Source organism: Delphinus delphis, chromosome 1 (genome assembly GCF_949987515.2).
Source record: "Delphinus delphis chromosome 1, mDelDel1.2, whole genome shotgun sequence".
NCBI classification, from domain to species: Eukaryota; Metazoa; Chordata; class Mammalia; order Artiodactyla; family Delphinidae; genus Delphinus; species Delphinus delphis.
In genome coordinates, this window is record NC_082683.1 from 107,241,082 (window position 1) to 107,259,971 (window position 18,890).

The 18,890-nt window shown below is 41.2% G+C and overlaps 3 protein-coding genes across 3 annotated transcripts; 1 reads left to right on the top strand and 2 right to left on the bottom strand.

Annotated features, from left to right (window-relative positions):
* Window positions 1-3,909: 3,909 nt before the first annotated feature.
* LOC132436226 (histone H2B type 2-F) lies at window positions 3,910-4,735 on the bottom strand. The gene has a single exon (XM_060028870.1). It carries the CDS (start codon window positions 4,672-4,674, stop codon window positions 4,294-4,296), a length of 381 nt encoding a protein of 126 aa, XP_059884853.1. The 5' UTR covers window positions 4,675-4,735; the 3' UTR covers window positions 3,910-4,293.
* Window positions 4,736-5,720: 985 nt separating this feature from the next.
* On the bottom strand, window positions 5,721-6,188 carry LOC138414024 (histone H3). The gene has a single exon (XM_069540522.1). It carries the CDS (start codon window positions 6,186-6,188, stop codon window positions 5,778-5,780), a length of 411 nt encoding a protein of 136 aa, XP_069396623.1. The 3' UTR covers window positions 5,721-5,777.
* A 4,857-nt stretch (window positions 6,189-11,045) lies between these two features.
* Window positions 11,046-18,363, top strand: LOC132436227 (histone H4). Its single transcript, XM_060028886.1, has 2 exons — window positions 11,046-11,463; window positions 18,128-18,363. The coding sequence occupies exon 1, from the start codon at window positions 11,058-11,060 to the stop codon at window positions 11,367-11,369; it is 312 nt and encodes a 103-aa protein (XP_059884869.1). The 5' UTR covers window positions 11,046-11,057; the 3' UTR covers window positions 11,370-11,463; window positions 18,128-18,363.
* The last annotated feature ends 527 nt before the right edge of the window (window positions 18,364-18,890 follow it).

Here is an 18,890-nt window from a genome sequence, read left to right on the forward strand (position 1 = left end):
ACGACTCTTGGTGGACTCCTGGGGAGTTCAGGACAGGGGCTGGTCACCAGAAAGGCCAGGCTATGATTAGAAGATTGAAGCTGTTAACCCACACCCCCCATCCTCCAGGGAAGAGACAGGGACTGGAAGTTGAGTTAATAATCCATCATGCCTACTTGATGAAGCCTCCATAAAAACCCCTAAACTATGAGATTCAGAAAGCTTCTGGGTCAGTGAACATATCCACATGCCAGGAAGCCACATGGACACCCCAATTACACGGGGACAGAAGCTCCTGCACTCAGGACACTTGCCCTATGTACATCTTCATCTGGCTGGTCATCTGTATCCTTTACTATATCCTTTATAATAGACTGGTAAATGTAAGTGTTTCCCTGAGTTCTGTAAGCTGTTATAGCAAATTATTGAGTCTGAGGAGGGGGTTGTGGGAACTCCTGATTTGTAGCCAAGACTGACAGAGGTGTGTGTAACCTAGGGACCCACTACTTGTGATTGGCATCTGAAGTTTGTATAGGGGGTGGAGGGGCAATCTTTTTGGACTGAGCCTTTAACCTGTGGGGTCTGCACTAACTTCACGTAGTTAATGTCAGGATTGCTTGGTGTGGAAAACCCACATACTTGGTGGCCAGAAGTACTGAGAATAGTAGAGGAAACAAAAGTTTTCCTTTACTCTCTTACTGCTTCTGAGTTAGTGTAGGTAAGTATCCTTAAATACCCAACAACTTATACTATGAAGCTTCTAAACTGATTTGTGGACCATGGTGTCTGCAACTTCACCTAGACCTTCACTCCATATTGTGCTGTTCCCCATTCAGAGGGCAAAAGATTTTTAAAATCATTTTTTGTTAAAGCCAACTCTTAGAGTTCTGCATCTCATAAATCGAATCCCACTGCCCTCCCTCTCAACCACTCCTTCCCTCATCAATCTATTCATCCCATCAGTATTTACTGAGTGCCCACTCTATTCCAGATACAGCTCGAGATGATGGGCAAAGTGCAGTGAACAAAACAAAGTACCTACCTTCATAGGACTTACTCTAAGAAGGTAGGAGGAGAGTCAGACAATGTATTGGTTGGAGAACAGTCTAAATTATTGTGCCAAATATTAAAAAAAAGAAGTGGCTTAAACAAAATACAAGTTTATTCATCTCTCATGTCCAGGGTTAGTAGAACAGTTCTGCTATTCTCATCACATGGCTTCTGTTTCTGGGCCCAGAGTGGCTGCCATAGTTCCTGCCATTGTATCTGTAACCCAGCCAGAGGAGAGGGTAAAAAGGCAAGGGCAGTACATATCTATTCCTTTTTAGGACACAAACTAGAAATAATATGTATCACTTCCATTCATATCTCATTGGCTCAGAACTTTGTCTTATGAACAAACCCAGATGCAAGAAAAGCTGGTAAATTAGCCTTTAACTGAGAAGGCATGCACCCATAAAGCAGAGGGTTAAAGTAAGGAAAGAAGAACAGCTTTTATGAGTAGCAGTCTCTGATTCAGTAATAAACAAATAAGTAAATAAATACATTAGTATTCGGATGATACACGGAAGAAAATTTAGCAAGGTATGGGGACAAGGAGTACCAAGAAATGGGGGGAGAGAGGGAGGTGGGCTTGCTATCTTACATAAGTCAAGGAAGAACTGAAGAGTAATGGAAGTTTTGAGCAGAAGCCTAAGAAATGAGGAAGCCAGTCGTATAAATATCTGGGGGAAAAGCTTTTCCAGAAGAAATGGCAAGCACAAAGACCCTGAGATAGGAGGGCCTTGGTGTATTCGAGGTAGAGCAGGGAGACAAGTGTGATGAAACAGAACAAACAAAAGGGAGAGTGGTAAGAGAGGAGGTGGATGTGGGCCATTGTATCAGTGTGGACCTTCTCTCTGAAGCCATATGGGGATTTTCAGTTGGGCAGGATGGTGTGGGAGTGACATGATCTGACTTAGAGGTTTCAGAAAGTTTACTCTAGCTGGTTTGTGGAAGATAGAGTGAGGGTAGAGGCGGAAGCAAAGAGACCAGTCAGAAAGTCATTGCAAATACCTGGGAGGTGTGATGGTGGCTTGGAGTGGGAAGACAGCAGTGAAGTGTCAAGTATGGTTGGATATGGGACATGTTAAGCCAACAATATTTTCTGATAAATTTTACTTGGGATGACTGAGAAAAGGCTTATTCCCATGCTTTACTATAGTCATGCCCCCTGCAAAAGAAAATGAATCTCACAGGGAACAAGAAAATAAAATTTCTCTCAAGCTAGGATCATGGTGAACAAAGAAAGCTTCAGCAGGTTTGAGATGCTGGGAGCCAAGTACAATGTGACTTAAATTGCTTTGCGGGCAAGAGGGTGGGACAGCCAGAGCTTTCTAATATAATGAAAAACCCTAAAAAATAGTCTATGTGAAAATTTTAAGTTTAAAGAGACATATTAAAGTGAAAAGAAAATGTTACAACCTGGATGAGGAGTACAGAAATAATGACACCTAGTCACAGAATTTAAAGGGAACGATGAAGAATTCCATTTTACAAAAATCAGATGATTAAAAAGTTGAAAGATGTTACAGTGAAAATTGGGTAAAACTAAACCTTAAAAAAAACTTCCCAGAGGATACTTGATACATTGGTCGCAAATAAAATTCCAGGTGCACTTCATGGACTTGGGAAGGAGAGCACCTGTATATCCCCATCACCTAGCACAGGGTCTGGCACATGTAAATTCTCACTTATAGAGTGATTTTTCCTACCATAGAATGTGTTGTATAATGATTTCTTTTCTTTCAACTAGAAATTTTAGATTCTCAGTTGAGTCATCTTTCCCTGGTCGCTTGTCTGATAGTCTCTAGGGAAAGATGACTCACTGAGAATCTTAATTTCCCAGTGAAAGAAATCACATACAGCCCACTTTATGCAACTTTTAATTAGATGTAAATTCGAACTCCTACATTACAAATGAATAAAATTCATTTTAAGCATTTAAAAAATTCATTTTAAATTCCCCCAAGTTTAACCAGGAATGGCTTAATTTCAAAACTCGACTGTCAAGTGAATTGGAAGCTAAGACTTTTCCTTTTGCCTCAAGGGTATATTTTATTTGGTAGAATATCCAGCCTTTTTCGGGATTGGTCTTGAGTTATGCAAGTTTTGAACTGAGAGGGCCTTAGAAATTCATCCCACATGTTAACTGCCCTTTTGTACACCATGCCCCCAAAATCTATTCTAAAAATATACACCTGAGAACACTAAAAACCACCTCACCAGTCCCCCACCTCCAACGCGACCTTATCAGGGAACTTCAGGAGAGGCACCTGGAAGTATGTTTAGCAAGCTTGGAGATGGGCCTTATAACCAGGAGTTAGAGAACCAAGACAAGGTCCTTGCCCTGGAGAAGATAATTTTCCTGTGGAGGAGTGTAAACAAGCAGTGTAAGTTAAGTGCTGCTCAGTTTTCACCAAAAGCAGGGTAGGAGTGGGGAAAGGTTTGACCTAAATGAGGATTAAACCCAGAAGGGAAAATATCCTGAAGGAAGGGAAGTCTTTGGGCACTGGGTCTCTCAACCTTGGCGCAAGGGTCAACATCATTCACCAAATAATTCTTGGTAGTGGGGGCTCTCCTAGGCATTATAGGATGTTTAGCAGCATCCCTGGCATCTACCCACTAGATGCCAGTAGCGCCCCTCTCCCCAAGTGATGACAATCAAAAATGTCTCCAGATACTGCCAATATCCCATGGGGAGTGTGATGGAGGGGGTGGGAAATCTATCTGGTTGAGGGTCACGGGGCTAAGTAGGCCAACGTACTAAAGCACCTGGTGATGTTGAAAGTTTGTGACAGACACCTAGAGATTTATGTTAAAAACAGATTAAAACATTAAGAAACAGCGGCAACTGGGGAAACTATAGGGCTATCCGTACGCTAGAATAAAATAAAACCCAACTCACTTACTAGTTTAATAGTTTAATAAGAGACAGCCCTTCCCCGCTCCTCCGTACCTAAGCTCCCATTGAAGACTCAGACTAGGTAGGAACCACCTTAAGGACCAATCACTTGTTACCAGCGACATGACACATACCACTAGGTGGCGCCACTGGACCATGGGAGGTCCTAGATTTTAACAGGGCAACCATTCAATCACTGTCCCAATCTAGCCCCAAGTCCAAAAGCACTCGTGATCATGGGCCCACCCTACCCAACCAACAACTAAACCCACCTTTTATCAAGTGTTTACAGCCACTTTCCCCGATAATTTAAGTGGCTCTGAAAAGAGCCTTTGGGGTAAAATAGATGTTCTAGGTCGTCTCTTGCACGCTTACTTCGAACTGGTGTACTTGGTGACCGCCTTGGTGCCTTCCGACACGGCGTGCTTGGCTAGCTCGCCGGGCAGCAGCAGGCGCACAGCCGTCTGGATCTCCCGGGACGTGATAGTCGAGCGCTTGTTGTAATGCGCCAGGCGCGACGCTTCGCCCGCGATGCGCTCGAAGATGTCGTTCACGAAGGAGTTCATAATGCCCATGGCCTTCGAAGAAATGCCGGTGTCTGGATGAACCTGCTTCAGCACTTTATATACATAAACAGAATAGCTCTCTTTCCGGCTACGCTTGCGCTTCTTACCGTCTTTCTTCTGCACTTTCGTGACAGCCTTTTTGGAACCTTTCTTAGGAGCAGGAGCAGATTTTGCTGGATCCGGCATCTTCACACAGGAGAACCCCCACACGCCAGTAGAAGTGATCCCGACTACACCGAAGCAGGCTGGTTACGCGCTACTTATAGAGCCTGTATGCAAATGAAGACTAGCACAGTATTACGTTTTTATTGGTTAATATCCAACAGTGTCGTCATAGAGGGGCGGAGTCCATGTAAATAAGGTTCTGCTTGCGCTCCCTCAGTGGCCCTTAGAACAAATGTCTTGTTAACCAATCAAAATGTTCCATTTCACACTAACCACTAAATTATGTAAAAAGTAGTTTCACCTGTTTGTGGTCTTTTGCTGTTAATTGGTTTTCACTTTTACTTGGAGATCTGAAGTGCCAACTAAAGACAAGTTAACTTTCTCATTTTTGCATCATTTTACTCCTCTGTACTACTTTGTGGAAGTTTGTTTGATTACGGTTTTTGCAATAATACCTCAGCCCACATTTTCTTTTTTTTTTTTTTGCGCGGTTTGCGCCTCCTGTCTTATGCAACGAGGAAGATGGGTTCTTACACATCTCGGGACTCTTGCCCCCATTCTTAGTTGAAATCCCGAGTAACTACTTGGGGACCGAGGATTTTATCTAACATCCGGCCTAGTTCTATAGTAACTGTACAATCGGGCTGAAAACCCAGATTGCCATCCCAACAGTTATCACATAATGACGGCCTTCTAGAGTGTCACTTAATTTCAGTATTCAGATTTGTGCTAACGTTTTGTACTAGCACTTTGGAACGCGTTACAAACGACTGGTAGAACATATTCTATCCTCTTGCAAAGTTTGGCAAGGTTGGCGCTCTGGACTAAGAAATCAAGCCAGCAAATAAAAGCAGTACTTGACCGACACGACCCAGACCTTGCCTCTGGTGGTCCCTCTAGCGTGTCTGCCTTAATTCCATAACCTCACCACCAACACGTGCGAGACTCCCCGACCCACTTTACCCTTAACACTTGTGCATTAGGAACTCACCAAGCTTAAAGCTGGTGAGTTCCTGTTGCTCTTTATAAAAACATGGGCGCTCTTTATGAAGACAGCTGCTCTTTATGAAAACATGGGTGGCTCTGAAAAGAGCCTTTAAATCGTCTAGTTTAAAGCGTATGCCTTAAGCCCGCTCCCCGCGGATGCGGCGGGCCAGCTGGATGTCTTTGGGCATGATGGTCACGCGCTTGGCGTGGATGGCGCACAAGTTCGTGTCTTCAAACAGCCCCACCAGATAGGCCTCACTCGCCTCCTGCAGCGCCATCACGGCCGAGCTCTGAAAGCGCAGGTCAGTCTTGAAGTCTTGCGCGATCTCGCGCACAAGCCGCTGGAAGGGCAGCTTGCGGATCAGCAGCTCGGTCGACTTCTGGTAGCGCCGGATCTCCCGCAGGGCCACGGTGCCCGGCCGGTAGCGGTGCGGCTTCTTGACGCCGCCAGTGGCCGGCGCGCTCTTGCGGGCCGCCTTGGTGGCCAACTGCTTCCGCGGGGCCTTGCCACCGGTCGACTTCCGGGCAGTCTGCTTCGTACGCGCCATGATAGCTCACTGGTTTTACTCACCAGCTCGTAGGCAGTCTTATTTATAGACATAGCCTCGTCTTGATTGGGCCAGAAAAACTAGGAATTTCCGAAAATGTAATCTCATTGGCCAGAAATCAATCCTATTTATTGCGCAGAAGATTGTTATGCTAATCTTTTATAACCTCCCCTTTCCAGTACTTTTCTATAATCTTATCGATCACAGAGTTTTCTTTTCAGAACTTTTCTTTAAACTGCTGTAACGTTTGTAAGAGCAATTTATAAAGTGTTTTTACACGCTTGGGATTTATATATTAGTAGGTGCTTTCGAAATGCAAGCATGCCCTAGGTTTCAGCCTGCATTTCCACTTACTAGTTACTGTAACTCCTCTCCCATAGCTAACATTTATTTAGCTTCTGACACCGAGCTAAGCAAGTCAGAGTTACATTATGACTGAGGTTCAACAAAATATGTGGTGGAAGGAACCAAAAACTAAACTTAACGTTTACCTGATTCGGATCTCCGCCAAAGCTGTGTGCTGACTGGTATCAATTTACAGAGTAGAGCCTTCAGCCTTTTCCCCTTGGAATGCGGTTTCCTCCTCCTCAATCCATCAATGGCTAATTTGGTCCTATAGATGGAACGCTTTAAGTAACGGACGATAAGACCAGAAATATTAATTTCTCCTTTACAATTGTGAAGAGTTTTAAATAAAGTTGCTTATCAGTCAGATTTAAATTTTAAAGTGTCAAAGCAAATAAATTTTTCGTTGATTACTGAGTTGCTAGCATATTTTCTTCAATAAAGTGTTTTCTAACGCTTAAAGTTTCATATCTTTTCTATTCTCGGTAAGGAAATTGAAGATCCTTTGCCTTTTATTTCATATGCTTTGAAGAATTTCTCGGAAAATTACATGTAATAAAACAGCAGTTATGTAAGGTTACCAATGCTTTAAATTGTAATAACTGACATAAAAACTTTTACTCGTATGCTTATTTGATTAAAAAAAAATTATTGCATCCAAATCTTATAAAAACTCAAGCCTGAGAACAAAAGCAGCCCCAAGAGGCTCAAAACTTACCTCTATGGTGTCAGTATGAATGACCATCTTCCTGAAGTCAAAATAAAATAAAAGTGATTTTGAAAGGATTTCCTGAACGTTAAACACAAGGTAGGAACTTATCTTTATAACAATCTGTGATGTATGGCTGCCTTAGAAGTCACCTTTAATAAGAGAATTCTGATTCATATTAGAAGTCTCCTTAGGCAGCAGCAATCTCCTGCTCTAGGGAGAAGAGCTAAACTGTCAGCGCAAAAGTGTAGCTGATGTGAACAACTGTTACCCCCTCCTGTGGTGGTTTTGTAATAATGTCTTACATATACAGAGCACTACTCAGTATTGTAAAACTCTCTACATACACTATCTCATTTAATCCCAACTCTGTGAAATAGATGGTTTTTTCCTCATGTTACAGATAAATAAACTGAGTCTCAGAGAAGTTATGGCTCATCCTGGATAAGCAACAAGGCCTGCGTAATATTCTAAAGCAAAAGAATGAAATTATAATGGATTTCCAGTTTCATCAGGCTTGGGGTATATTTTAAAGCACTGAAGACTCTTCACAACATACGATCGAATTACTCAACTGAACTATTCCCATCAGAAGAGGAAACTACCCCAGGGCAGGTGTCGATGACAGCCCAAAGCTGCCCAACCAAATGACACATTTCTTTGAAATGTTCTTTTTTTTTTTTTCCTTTAATGTATGCACTCTTGGCCAAGCTGTATGGATGTGTTCATTTAAACAAGAAAAAGATTCTCAAGCTATTTATATAGAATCTAACAGTAATGGGACTTATATTACCTTTATAATGTAGAGAATAAGAAAATTCCAAGAGTCTTCCTCTGGCTTAATAAAGAAATTGAATAAGAATTTCTACTCAAGAACAGTGATGCCAATTTAAATATTAACTCCAGGGCAACAAATCAAATAAGATAATCAGAATAGTATATCATTATGGGTCATAGGTAACATTTCTCTGAATATAACAATCTCATATATGGTTGCCTTAGAAGTCGTCTTTAATAACAGAATTCTGATTCATATTAGTTCAACTTCACCTATTCTCCACATTGGACAATAGAGTGATACTCCTGTGAGCATTCTCAATACACCACTTTATCAGAAGCAAGTTTATAATAAAGAAGAACCTCTGCTTTGCTGCAGCTGTGAGGAAGAGGGACTATTTTTCTCCTTTAATACTTCTGAAGTTTCTTTCATCAGAAATAATAAGAATCTGCAGTTTTGAGACAGCACTGAAATTTCACTATTTAGTACTGACGAGGGGAAGAAAACAGGGATGAGAAGCTTAAATTTTACCATAGGGAATAAACAGGCAAGAGAAAATGTTAGTAAGTGAATTATTAGGCATATAATGTTTTGTGTGCGCATGTGTTTCTTTTTAATACAAAAGTAATGAACTAAATTAAAATATATGTTTCAGGAAGGCAGTTTGTGTTTAGTTTTTGACTTCAAGCACTGCCAGGGCTTCAATTATCCCATTTTGAGACTGAATCTTTGGTTTGTGGGTTAGTCAGGCCATGTGCCTGCTTCCCTTTCATTTTGAGTAGCTTGCAGCCCCAGACCAAATTGAGAAGCCATGATTTTGAGATTTTTTTCTTACCCCATTCTGAACTAAACTCATTCCCCCAACATCCTACTCATTGATAAACACGTCCTCTTTTCTACCAGTCCTTAACACTACTGTCTGTACTGTACAGTGAGGGGTTGTGTAGGGGAGGAAAATTTTTCCTTGACCCCCTTAGGGTCCCTGGCTGGGTCTGAAAATTAACAAAGATTAACAGGAAAGAGGGGTCAGGTAGGCCTCTTAGGGAGAGTAAATGATTTTTAGGAAAGATGAACGGACCCGTAGAATAGATGGGAGGTATGATAGTTTGTGACAAAGTTTGAGTTTGGTGTTGATTTCTAGTCTCCTCTCCTGTGACAAGAGTTAATCTTCCCTGGTTGATGAAACTACCTGGGGCCGGGATTTCTGTCAATTGGGTTCCTTTCCAAGGATCTGTCTTTAGGCAGATAAGGGGAGTTCAAAGAAAGTCTGTCCTTGCATTTGCTGTTTTTCAAAGTATTACGGCTCAAAATAATCAATACATCAAAGCAGCATGTTTTGAGGTAGCATGTCCTGGATTCCTACAGTCATGTTTTGGGGTGGCATATGCTACTACCCTTCAACATCTATTGTGAATTCCAGGGTGTTGATTTAGGCATGTGATGCAAGGTGGCACCATCCAAAGAGCGGAGAGAGAACCCCATTCTTATGGGGTGGGGGGAGGAGAATATATTCCCTCAGCCCCCACGAGAGTCATACCTTGGAGATTTTAAGTTTAAATATTTTGATTTTGGGAGATTTTCAGTTTAAAATGACTAAAGAACCCCCAGGAGAATCTACATGTCTGGAGCCTAGAAGTTTGGATAAAGATATAGATTTAAGATTCATTAGCATATAGCAGGTTGAGCTAAAGGAGAGCTGAAAGAAGGAACATAAGTTGTTTTTTGTTGTCGTTACTATTTTTTTAAATATCAAAAAAATAATAATGTCTCAGAAAAAAACATAATTATTTCTGACGCAGAAACCATATCTCCTCCTGTATTCTACAGAAGGCCCTGATAATGAACGTGTTATCAGTAGAATCCCGATTTCATAAGGAAGTTTCTGGTAATGACTCTCAATATGGAGCAGATGTCCTCTTGTGAAACCCAATCCAGCAAACTTTGCTAGCTCCATGTAGGGCCTCGATTTGGGCACTGAATTCTGGCTGAAAACAAGGGTCGGATTTAGAGGATCTGTAGAAACGGAGGTACAGAGGCTCTTCAGTCTTCTTTCTATATATATTGCTTCTTTCAGCAGAGCTTTGCATGACAGTGAGTTGGATTCACTGACCTCCATGTTAGAAGTCTTGCAGTATACAGACCAATTTTCCTAGGATCTAATTTCTCCTAGATGAGGTGAAATTCCATGCCTCACATCAACAAAACAGAGACGAGACTCGGGAATTACGGCGCTCTCCCTGCTTCCGCCTCCACGCACATCCAAGGTGCCGCTGCTCTTGAGATCGCCTACTGGGTCTGTCAGTCTAATTGTGGCAACCGCCTTTGCTGCAGTTTTATGTAACCGTGGTTCCGAAGCCTGGGATCCTTCTGTCGGTGTTGTACACGGCGCTGGTGCTCTGTTCTCCTTTCCGTTTCTGGATTCCATTTGCTCTTCCTCTGGTCATCTCCACTATTCCTTTCTTCCTAGCCTAAATTTAATGCCTTCTGGGGGCACACAGGGAGAGAGAGGCGAAAACAGCGACGGGATCCGGAAGCTGGGATCCGAATTCTCCCGGGGACTCTGGCAAATAGATCTTTTAAAAGATTGGAGTCCGAGAGGGGAGGGGCAATATAAGAGTTAGGGGATTAAGAGATACAAACTACTATATATAAAATAAATAAGCTAGAAGAATATATCGTACCGCACAGAGAATGTAACTGGTATTTTATAATACCTAAACGGAGTCTAATTTATAAAAATATTGAATCGCTGTCGATACACTTGAAACTGATATAAAATTGTAAATCAACTATACTTCAAAAATAAATAAGTTAAATAAAAATAAACGGTGAGAGTCCGTTGAAGGGAACTGTGGAAGGTGAAGGAGGGATAGGGAAACAGCAGAAAAGAAATGACGAAATGTCGAGGGGGGTTGGGCCCATTTAGACAGCTTCCCGCCCGCGCGCTTTCGGTTTTCAATCTGGTCCGCTACTCTTGTATATCAGGGGAAAAAGCCGACCTTGCTTGTCTCAGAGGTGTTTTCAGATCTCGTTCGCTATGTCTGGAAGAGGGAAGGGCGGCAAAGGCCTGGGCAAGGGTGGCGCTAAGCGCCACCGCAAGGTTTTGAGAGATAACATCCAAGGCATCACCAAGCCTGCCATCCGGCGTCTTGCTCGGCGCGGGGGAGTCAAGCGCATCTCCGGCCTCATTTACGAAGAGACCCGAGGTGTGTTGAAAGTGTTCCTGGAGAATGTCATTCGGGACGCGGTCACCTACACCGAGCACGCCAAGCGCAAGACGGTCACTGCCATGGACGTGGTGTACGCGCTCAAACGGCAGGGACGCACCCTGTATGGCTTCGGAGGCTAAGCTGCAGCTTCTGTGCTACGTGACAATCTCAAAGGCCCTTTTTAGGGCCAACCACCCAGTCATCAGAAGGGCTAGACACCTGCCTGAAGTATAGGTAACTTTGAATTTGGGGGCTGGTTAGTAGTGGGATCAGGAGTCTAGGAGGTACCGATGCCCAAAAGTGCTAACAGCCCTGAAAACCCGAGTCACTTACCAAAAGCTGCCTTTCACTTGCCTGCGTCAATTTTTCCTAGCCTGAGAGGCTATACGTGCTCCAGATTTAAAGGATTTTTCAGTTTGCTTTTGGGCGTGTATCATTTGTAATCGTTGGACCAGACTGGAAAGTGGTGTGTGTGGGTTTCACTTACCAGGTCTACAGTGAGGAGGTGGGCTGGGTGGCTTAATGCTGTGTGCACATTGGGTTATTGTGTCATTACAGTCTGCTCAATTGGAAAGGTGCAAAAGCACTAGCAAAACCAAATCCAGCCACCAACCATTCAAAACTGAAACAAATATAGGTTGTTAGACCAGAGAGGAGCTCATTAATACAATACTTAAGTACATCTGGAAATTATCTGGCTAGTGTATGGAAAGTATTTTTGGTTTCCTGTGTTTTTGGTGTTAAAGGCCCCTCACAATTATCTGCCGAGAGTAGTGCCTGTGCGTGCACGCGTACGCTACATTTAAGGGAGAATTTAGTTTATGAGGTTTGTCTTTCAGTGATAACATTACAAAGAGACAAATGCAGAAGCAACTAAGTATGAACCTTATATAAAATCTGAGCAAACTATATAACCTTAATGTGAAAGCAAGTCTTCAAGAAACAGTTCGGGTATGTGACTTTTCCATTAGGGCCTGTTGTAGCCTAGAGTAAGAGGCTGGCAGAAACATACCCACCATCAATACAGAAAGCACAATTTAATTTTTGACAAGGCAAAAGTAAATTCTCCTTTATATATATATGTGAAGCCATTCTCTATACTATCACTTCTAAATCGCCTTGATTTGAATTGAAATGTAGGTCCACGCCTCTGGTCCTTAAACCTAATTATAGTTTTGCAGCTATTACATTTGCAAGTAAAAGATTTTTTTTAGTGTTCTATCTAGGCTTATGATTTTACAGCTAAATTTGTCTTGTATGTAGCCAAGAAAAAATTCTACAGAAGAAATTCTGTCAGCTCCCAAAAGATAAGCCAGCTATTGCATTATTGGTCTCCACACTCGGCAGCTCTCATTAGCATCAAACACTTGGTGAGCTAGGTTTAAAACATGGTGCTTAGCAATGGAGATGCCAGAAAGTCAAAGCATGTGAGACTTGCCTGTAATAGCTTATTATCAGAATAGGGGATAAAAATAATACATAAATACATACATATACATGCATACATACTAACATACACAGCCCAAAAGTACATGGTGGCACATATTCGGTATGATGAGAAATGTAGCCGATGATTACTCTAGGAGTCTTAACACTACAGAAGTCACTGGCTGATGGGAAATGAGCAAGCTTGGCTGTGGAGGTGGGGCTTGTGTCAGACTGTTAAGGAACTGACAGACTTCCCTGGTGGTCCAATGGTTAAGACTCGACTCTCCAGTGCAGGGGGTCTGGGTTCAATCCCTGGTCAGGGAACTAGATCCCACATGCTGCAACTAAGACCCGGCACAGCCAAATAAATAAATAGATATTAAAAAAAAAAAAAAAAAAGAAGGAACTAAATGCCTGGTATCCTATTAAGAGATACAGTAAAGGGGAGGGGGAGGATCAGGGGGTGAGAGGCAAGAATAACATTTGTGAAGATGTCCAAGTGAGAAATAAAAGAGGATTCAATGGTCAAGATGTTTCGTCGTCCCTTTAGATTAAAATCTCAACTGCAACTGATGGCATTTGTATTTCAAATATCACTGTGATTTTTTTTTTTTTAACTTTAAAGGCAATGCCGATTGAATATATCTGATCCTCACTGAGATACTCTGGAGAAGGAGATATCAAAAGTTTGAAAAGAAACCAAAGAATAAAGGAAGGGGGTGGGGGAACATGTCCATTATCTAAACTAGTGGTTCTCAAAGTGTGTTCTCTAGTCTAGGAACATCAGATCACCTGGGACTTGTTAGAAATGCAAAATCTTGGACTCACTCCAGACCTATTGCATGAGAAACTCTGGGAGGTGAGACCTAGCAATTTGTATTTTAAAAAACCTTTCAGTTGATTCTGAAACACATTAAACTTTGAGAATGACTGATCTAGGTAACAGTTTTTCTTTAAATCAAACAAAAATATTTAGAATCTGAGTATATATTACCCTAATTTTTTACCATAATGTTAAATTTTGCTTTCTTTGATGGAAAAGAAAAACATTAGGTGAATGATCCTAGTAAAATTTTGTAGGACAAAATATTACAGGAGGAAAAAGTTAAAATAGCTTATTTCCTAAAAGCATTTGGGGCAAAAAAGAAGTATGAATAAAAAATGTAGTTAGCTTGTTTTACTAAATATTATTGGTTTGTGGGGGTTTTTTTGAATATTATTTTATTTATTCTTTTATACAGCAGGTTCTTATTAGTTATCCATTTTATACATATTAGTGTATACATGTCAATCCCAATCTCCCAGTTCATCACACCACCACCCCACCCCCGCCACTTTCCCCCCTTGCTGTCCATAGGTTTGCTCTCTACTGGTTTGTGTTTTTGACAGTATTGAATTTTGTAATCAGTGGATATGTTTCTTTTATTTATTCCTAAATTTCTCCAAGATCTTGTCCTTTAACCATTAATTATACATCTTCTTTACAGTGATTTTAATAGTGATCCCTGTTCCCACCTCGTCTACTCCACTAAATACTATTATAATAGGATATGACCGAATCCTCTGTTAGCCATATCCAGCCTGTGAATATTGCCAAATTACAGTATATGCATTATGCATATTTTTGTGTTAATAAATGGCTTTTTTGTTGTTGTTCTTAACTATCTGTAACAGTGAGGAATTAATGCTCTGATTTGCTTTTTTGTTTTGCTTGTTTTTTTTTTAATTTTATCTTATTTGGCCGTGCTGCGGGGCATGTGGGATCTCAATTCCCCTACCAGGGATTGAACCCGTGTCCCCTGCATTGGGAACACAGAGTCTTAACCACTGGACCGCCAGGGAAGTCCCAATGCTCTGATTTGCTAATAAAATAATTTCCTTCCCATTTCTACTCCTGAGTGTCTCAAATACTCTCTGTAAGCCAGCCCTGGCTGCCAAGTCTTTCCTTTCCTGGGTGAATTCAAGACTTCCACTAGGATATATGTATACAAATGATTCTTGCCCGGTCTGCATGTCTACTTGCATTACCATGGTCATAGAGGCACTTAAGTGTCCCACTGGCTAATCAGACTTCACAATGGACCAGTGTGAAGTCTTACCTTTCCTTTCCAGGCTCCTTGTTTCTCTGAATAGCAGCATTATGCTCTAGAAGACTGGATGCTCCTGTCATCTTTCACAACATTCTTATTTGCTTCCTTTGAAACCTTTTACTCTGAGCTTTATATTCTATCTATTGATGAACATGTTATTTCTCTACTTGAGCCAAAAGGATAGAATTATCCTTAATGCAGAATATTACTAGTATATATAAATATGTATGGATGTATAGAGAATTATCAGGAAGAATGTTCACAAAAATTTGAGTGATTTATGGATGTTGGTTTTTGTTATATTCGTTGAACATTTTGAATTGTTTGGTTGTCTTAAAATAAGAATATACAATTCCCCCCACCCCAGACAATCAGAAGATATAGATAGATAGATAGATAGATAGATAGATAGATAGATAGATAGATAGATGATACATAGATAGATAGGAAGATAGTCTGGGCTATATGAACCATGGCAAATCTTAATTTTGCCAAAGTTCAATTTTCTCATACGAGTGGCCACCAACCCTTCATTTCCTTTCTACCACCTCACAATGCAATAAGACTGAATGCAATAACTTCCCAACCATTAAACACAAAATCCAAGTAGCAAAGGAAGAGAAGAGGGGGGAAAAATCAATCAAAGAAACACAAATCCAAAATCAAAACCTGACTGAGGAAAATTCAATCGTGAGTTCACAAAGTTTAGCCCTGAGCAGGGATTCTGATTGGTCGGAGAGGGCCCACGGCCTTAAGAAAGAAACTTTGCAAGATCAGGAAACACTTAACATTTTGCTCATCCTGTCTAAGAGGGACCGTGAGATTCAGAACTAAATAACAAACTGACCAAATTTAATTGCTAATGTCCAGAGTCCGTTGTACCAAAACTTTTAGATTGGAAGCTTACAGTTTAGCAATACCTATCAAAAAAACCCCTTCAGATATACTGAAAATGTACCCCAATTATATGCACAAGGATAATAAGTTGTAACAGTGTTTTTAGTGGTAAAAATCTGGAAAATACTTAAATATTAATTAATATGAGTCTGAGTAAATAAATTAAGAAATATCCATTATGTGAAAGCTGTGCATCCTTTAAAAAGAATAAAGCAGATTGATTCAGAGGCACTTTTATATCTGTAAGGGTTGAGATAGAAGGACTTCATATATATATATCTCAAGGTCATGCCCCTTGCTTTTTTCACTTTTATATTAAAAATATATATATATACTTTTTTCACTGATATATTTCACTTATAGATAAAATATATTTTTAAGGAAAAAGAAAACAAAGGGCAGGATAGTGTGTCTTCTGTGTAAATTGTCTTAAAAGAATATTGGTAAATAAATAGAACTATATTGGTAAATAAATAGAACATTTTTCTGGAAGTACATATTAGAAATCTGTAACAGTTATTACCATTATGAAGAGGAAATAAAGTAGGAGACTGGGAAGAGGAGGATTTTACTTTTCATGTTATTCCTTTCTATACTGTTGGATTCTCTCTCAAGTAAAGTATCACTTTTAGGGTGTGTGTGTGTGTGTGTATCAACAGAAGTAATCTAGAGAGTAGGATTATGAGCCACTTTGTTTTTCCTCTGTAAGTCTTTATTATAAAAAATACTCAATGTTTTCAAAATATAGGAAGGGGGATAAACCATCTCAAAATGGCTAGCATAGTGCCTGGCACATGGCAGACAATAAATATTAGTTAAATCTTAAAAAATAGAGTTTTATGAATTGAAAAGGAAAAGAATTTGCTAAAAAGAATTCAATTTTATAAATTGAAAAGGAAAAGAATTCACTACACATATGTCTATTTTTCAGCAGGCAATCCTCTGGGTGATTTTCCATACCAGTCTTTTTTTTGTTTTAGTTAATGAGGCCTGATGATAGGTCTGCTTCTCAGCTGGGCTCACCATACCCTAAAGAGATGAATCTTGGAGAACCTTGAAATCAGGCAGAGGAGATTAGACACAGTAGAATAGAGCCTGGAGATCTCTCTTGATTCTTGAGCAAGTTGAGAGTGATATTTTGGGAAGGTTCGTCTGGCTGAGGTGTGCAAGGTGGACTGAAGGGGACAGAGAATTAGAAATTGAAATGAGTTAGGAGGCTGTTGCAAACCTTATAGGGCCCTGGACAAGAATAGTGGCAGCAAGGTTGAAGGAGAAAAATAGAGGGAGATGGAAGGAGTAACCTCTGGTTTCTCTAACCATGAAGTGGCCATTGGCGTTGAATTTAGGTACCACTCTTTGATTTGAATTAATTTTTATTTTTTTAAATTTAGTTACTTTTAATTAATTAATTTATGTCTGCGTTGGGTCTTCCTTGCTGCGTGCGGGCTTCCTCTGGTTGCGGCAAGCGGGGGCTACTCTTCGTTGCAGTGGGCATGCTTCTCAGTGCGGTGGCTTCTCTCTTTGTGGAGCATGGGCTCTGGGCATGGTCTTCAGTAGTTGTGGCGCGAGGGTTCAGTGGATGTGGCTCACGGGCTCTAGAGCGCAGGCTCAGTAGCTGTGGTGCACGGGCTTAGTTGTTCTGCTGCATGTGGGATCTTCCCGGACCAGGGCTCGAACCCATGTCCCCTGCATTGGCAGGTGGATTCTTAAACCACTGTGTCACCAGGGAAGTCCCTGAATTAACTTTTAAACAAGAGAATAATGAGTAATAGTTCCCATTTATTGAATACCTACTATGTACCATTTATATTGTTTGCATAGTTTACAAATCTTCAGAACAACCCCAAGAGGTAGTTATCCCCATTTTCAAAGCAAGAAACTGACGTTCATGCAGTTTAAATAACTTGGCATTCTCTGATACATTACGATGCTCCTGAATCTTACTAAAATATTTGCCTAAAATTTGAAAACCCCAAATAATCTGAGGATCTTTAATACATTTGCTACATTTATTTAATAGAACCATATAATGTTGATTCTGGAAAAGACCCAAGAAATCATCTGATCCAATGTCCTCATGATATTTTTCCTCTGCTTTTAGGACAAAACTCTACTCTATCTTCCCTTCCCCACCAGACCCCTAAGTGGTGTAGATTCCTGAGAGGCCCCTTCTTTGATCTCCCTATAAGCTTTTCCCAGGCACTCGCACTGGTTCCTCTAGCTCCTCTGGGCAGATAGGAAAATCCAGCCGGTCTCTAGCTCCACCTCCCGATCCACAATCCCAGCTGCCGGAAGGACATGGCCACTTGCCTCTGCCTGGTGCCAGCTCTGACCCAGTGTGGCCTGAACGCTTCAGCAGCTACCCATCCCAGCCTGCCTATTCCTGTGATGGTGGCCTCATCCTCCCAGTCGCTCAGGCAGGAAGGTCTCAAGACACCTTTGATTACTTTTTGCCGTAACCACCTCCTTCTATCTCCATCCAGGTTCAGACGATCTTCTACCTGCAACAACATCAAAACTTCCCTCCAGTCCATTGCTGTGGCTGCTTGCCTTGTTCTCCTCACGCTCAGCACCTCTCATCTGCTACACCCCTGAGGCCTGGGATTTGGCCACTGCTCACTTCTGACTCCTTTTGCACCCCCACTACGGATTAACCCTCTGTGTACACAGCCCTGATTATGTTACCCACCTGCTTAAGGCATTGCCCCGTTTGGGCGTTCCCCACTTTTCTTACTCTCTTGTCCCCATTTCCCTATCTTTTCCCCATCACCCCCCACAGAAAACCATTCTACTATGTTTAAAGTATCTTTTAATTTCTATGTGTGATTGCAAAATCTGTTAATTTTTAAATTTTTCATAAATAATATTCTATTAGATCTCATTTCCTTATTTCTCTCAGAACTATGTTTTTAAGATCTGTCCTTATTGTTGTGCCCATATAATCCACTGTCTCTTACTGCTGCAGAGCGCTCCATGGAGTGTGTCTACCACATTTTCTCTATCAACTCTTCCAGTGATGAATGCCCACATTGTTTCTGATGTTCCATCATTCTTGTCATGGTCTCTGATAGACCTGTGTGAGAATTTCTTTTGGATGAATACGTACAAACAGAGCTGCTGGTTCCCATGATGTGTAACCTTAATTGGCCTAAGAAGTACCAGGCTGCTCTCCAGAATGGCTGCCCCAGGTCACACCCCACCAGCTGAGCACCAACCACCTAAGCCCTCCATCCTGGCCAACCCTTA

Coding starts and splice junctions, on each gene's coding strand:
- LOC132436226 (XM_060028870.1), bottom strand. CDS start 4,674: ATGCCGGATCCAGCAAAATCTGCTCCTGCTCCTAAGAAAGGTTCCAAA.
- LOC138414024 (XM_069540522.1), bottom strand. CDS start 6,188: ATGGCGCGTACGAAGCAGACTGCCCGGAAGTCGACCGGTGGCAAGGCC.
- LOC132436227 (XM_060028886.1), top strand. CDS start 11,058: ATGTCTGGAAGAGGGAAGGGCGGCAAAGGCCTGGGCAAGGGTGGCGCT.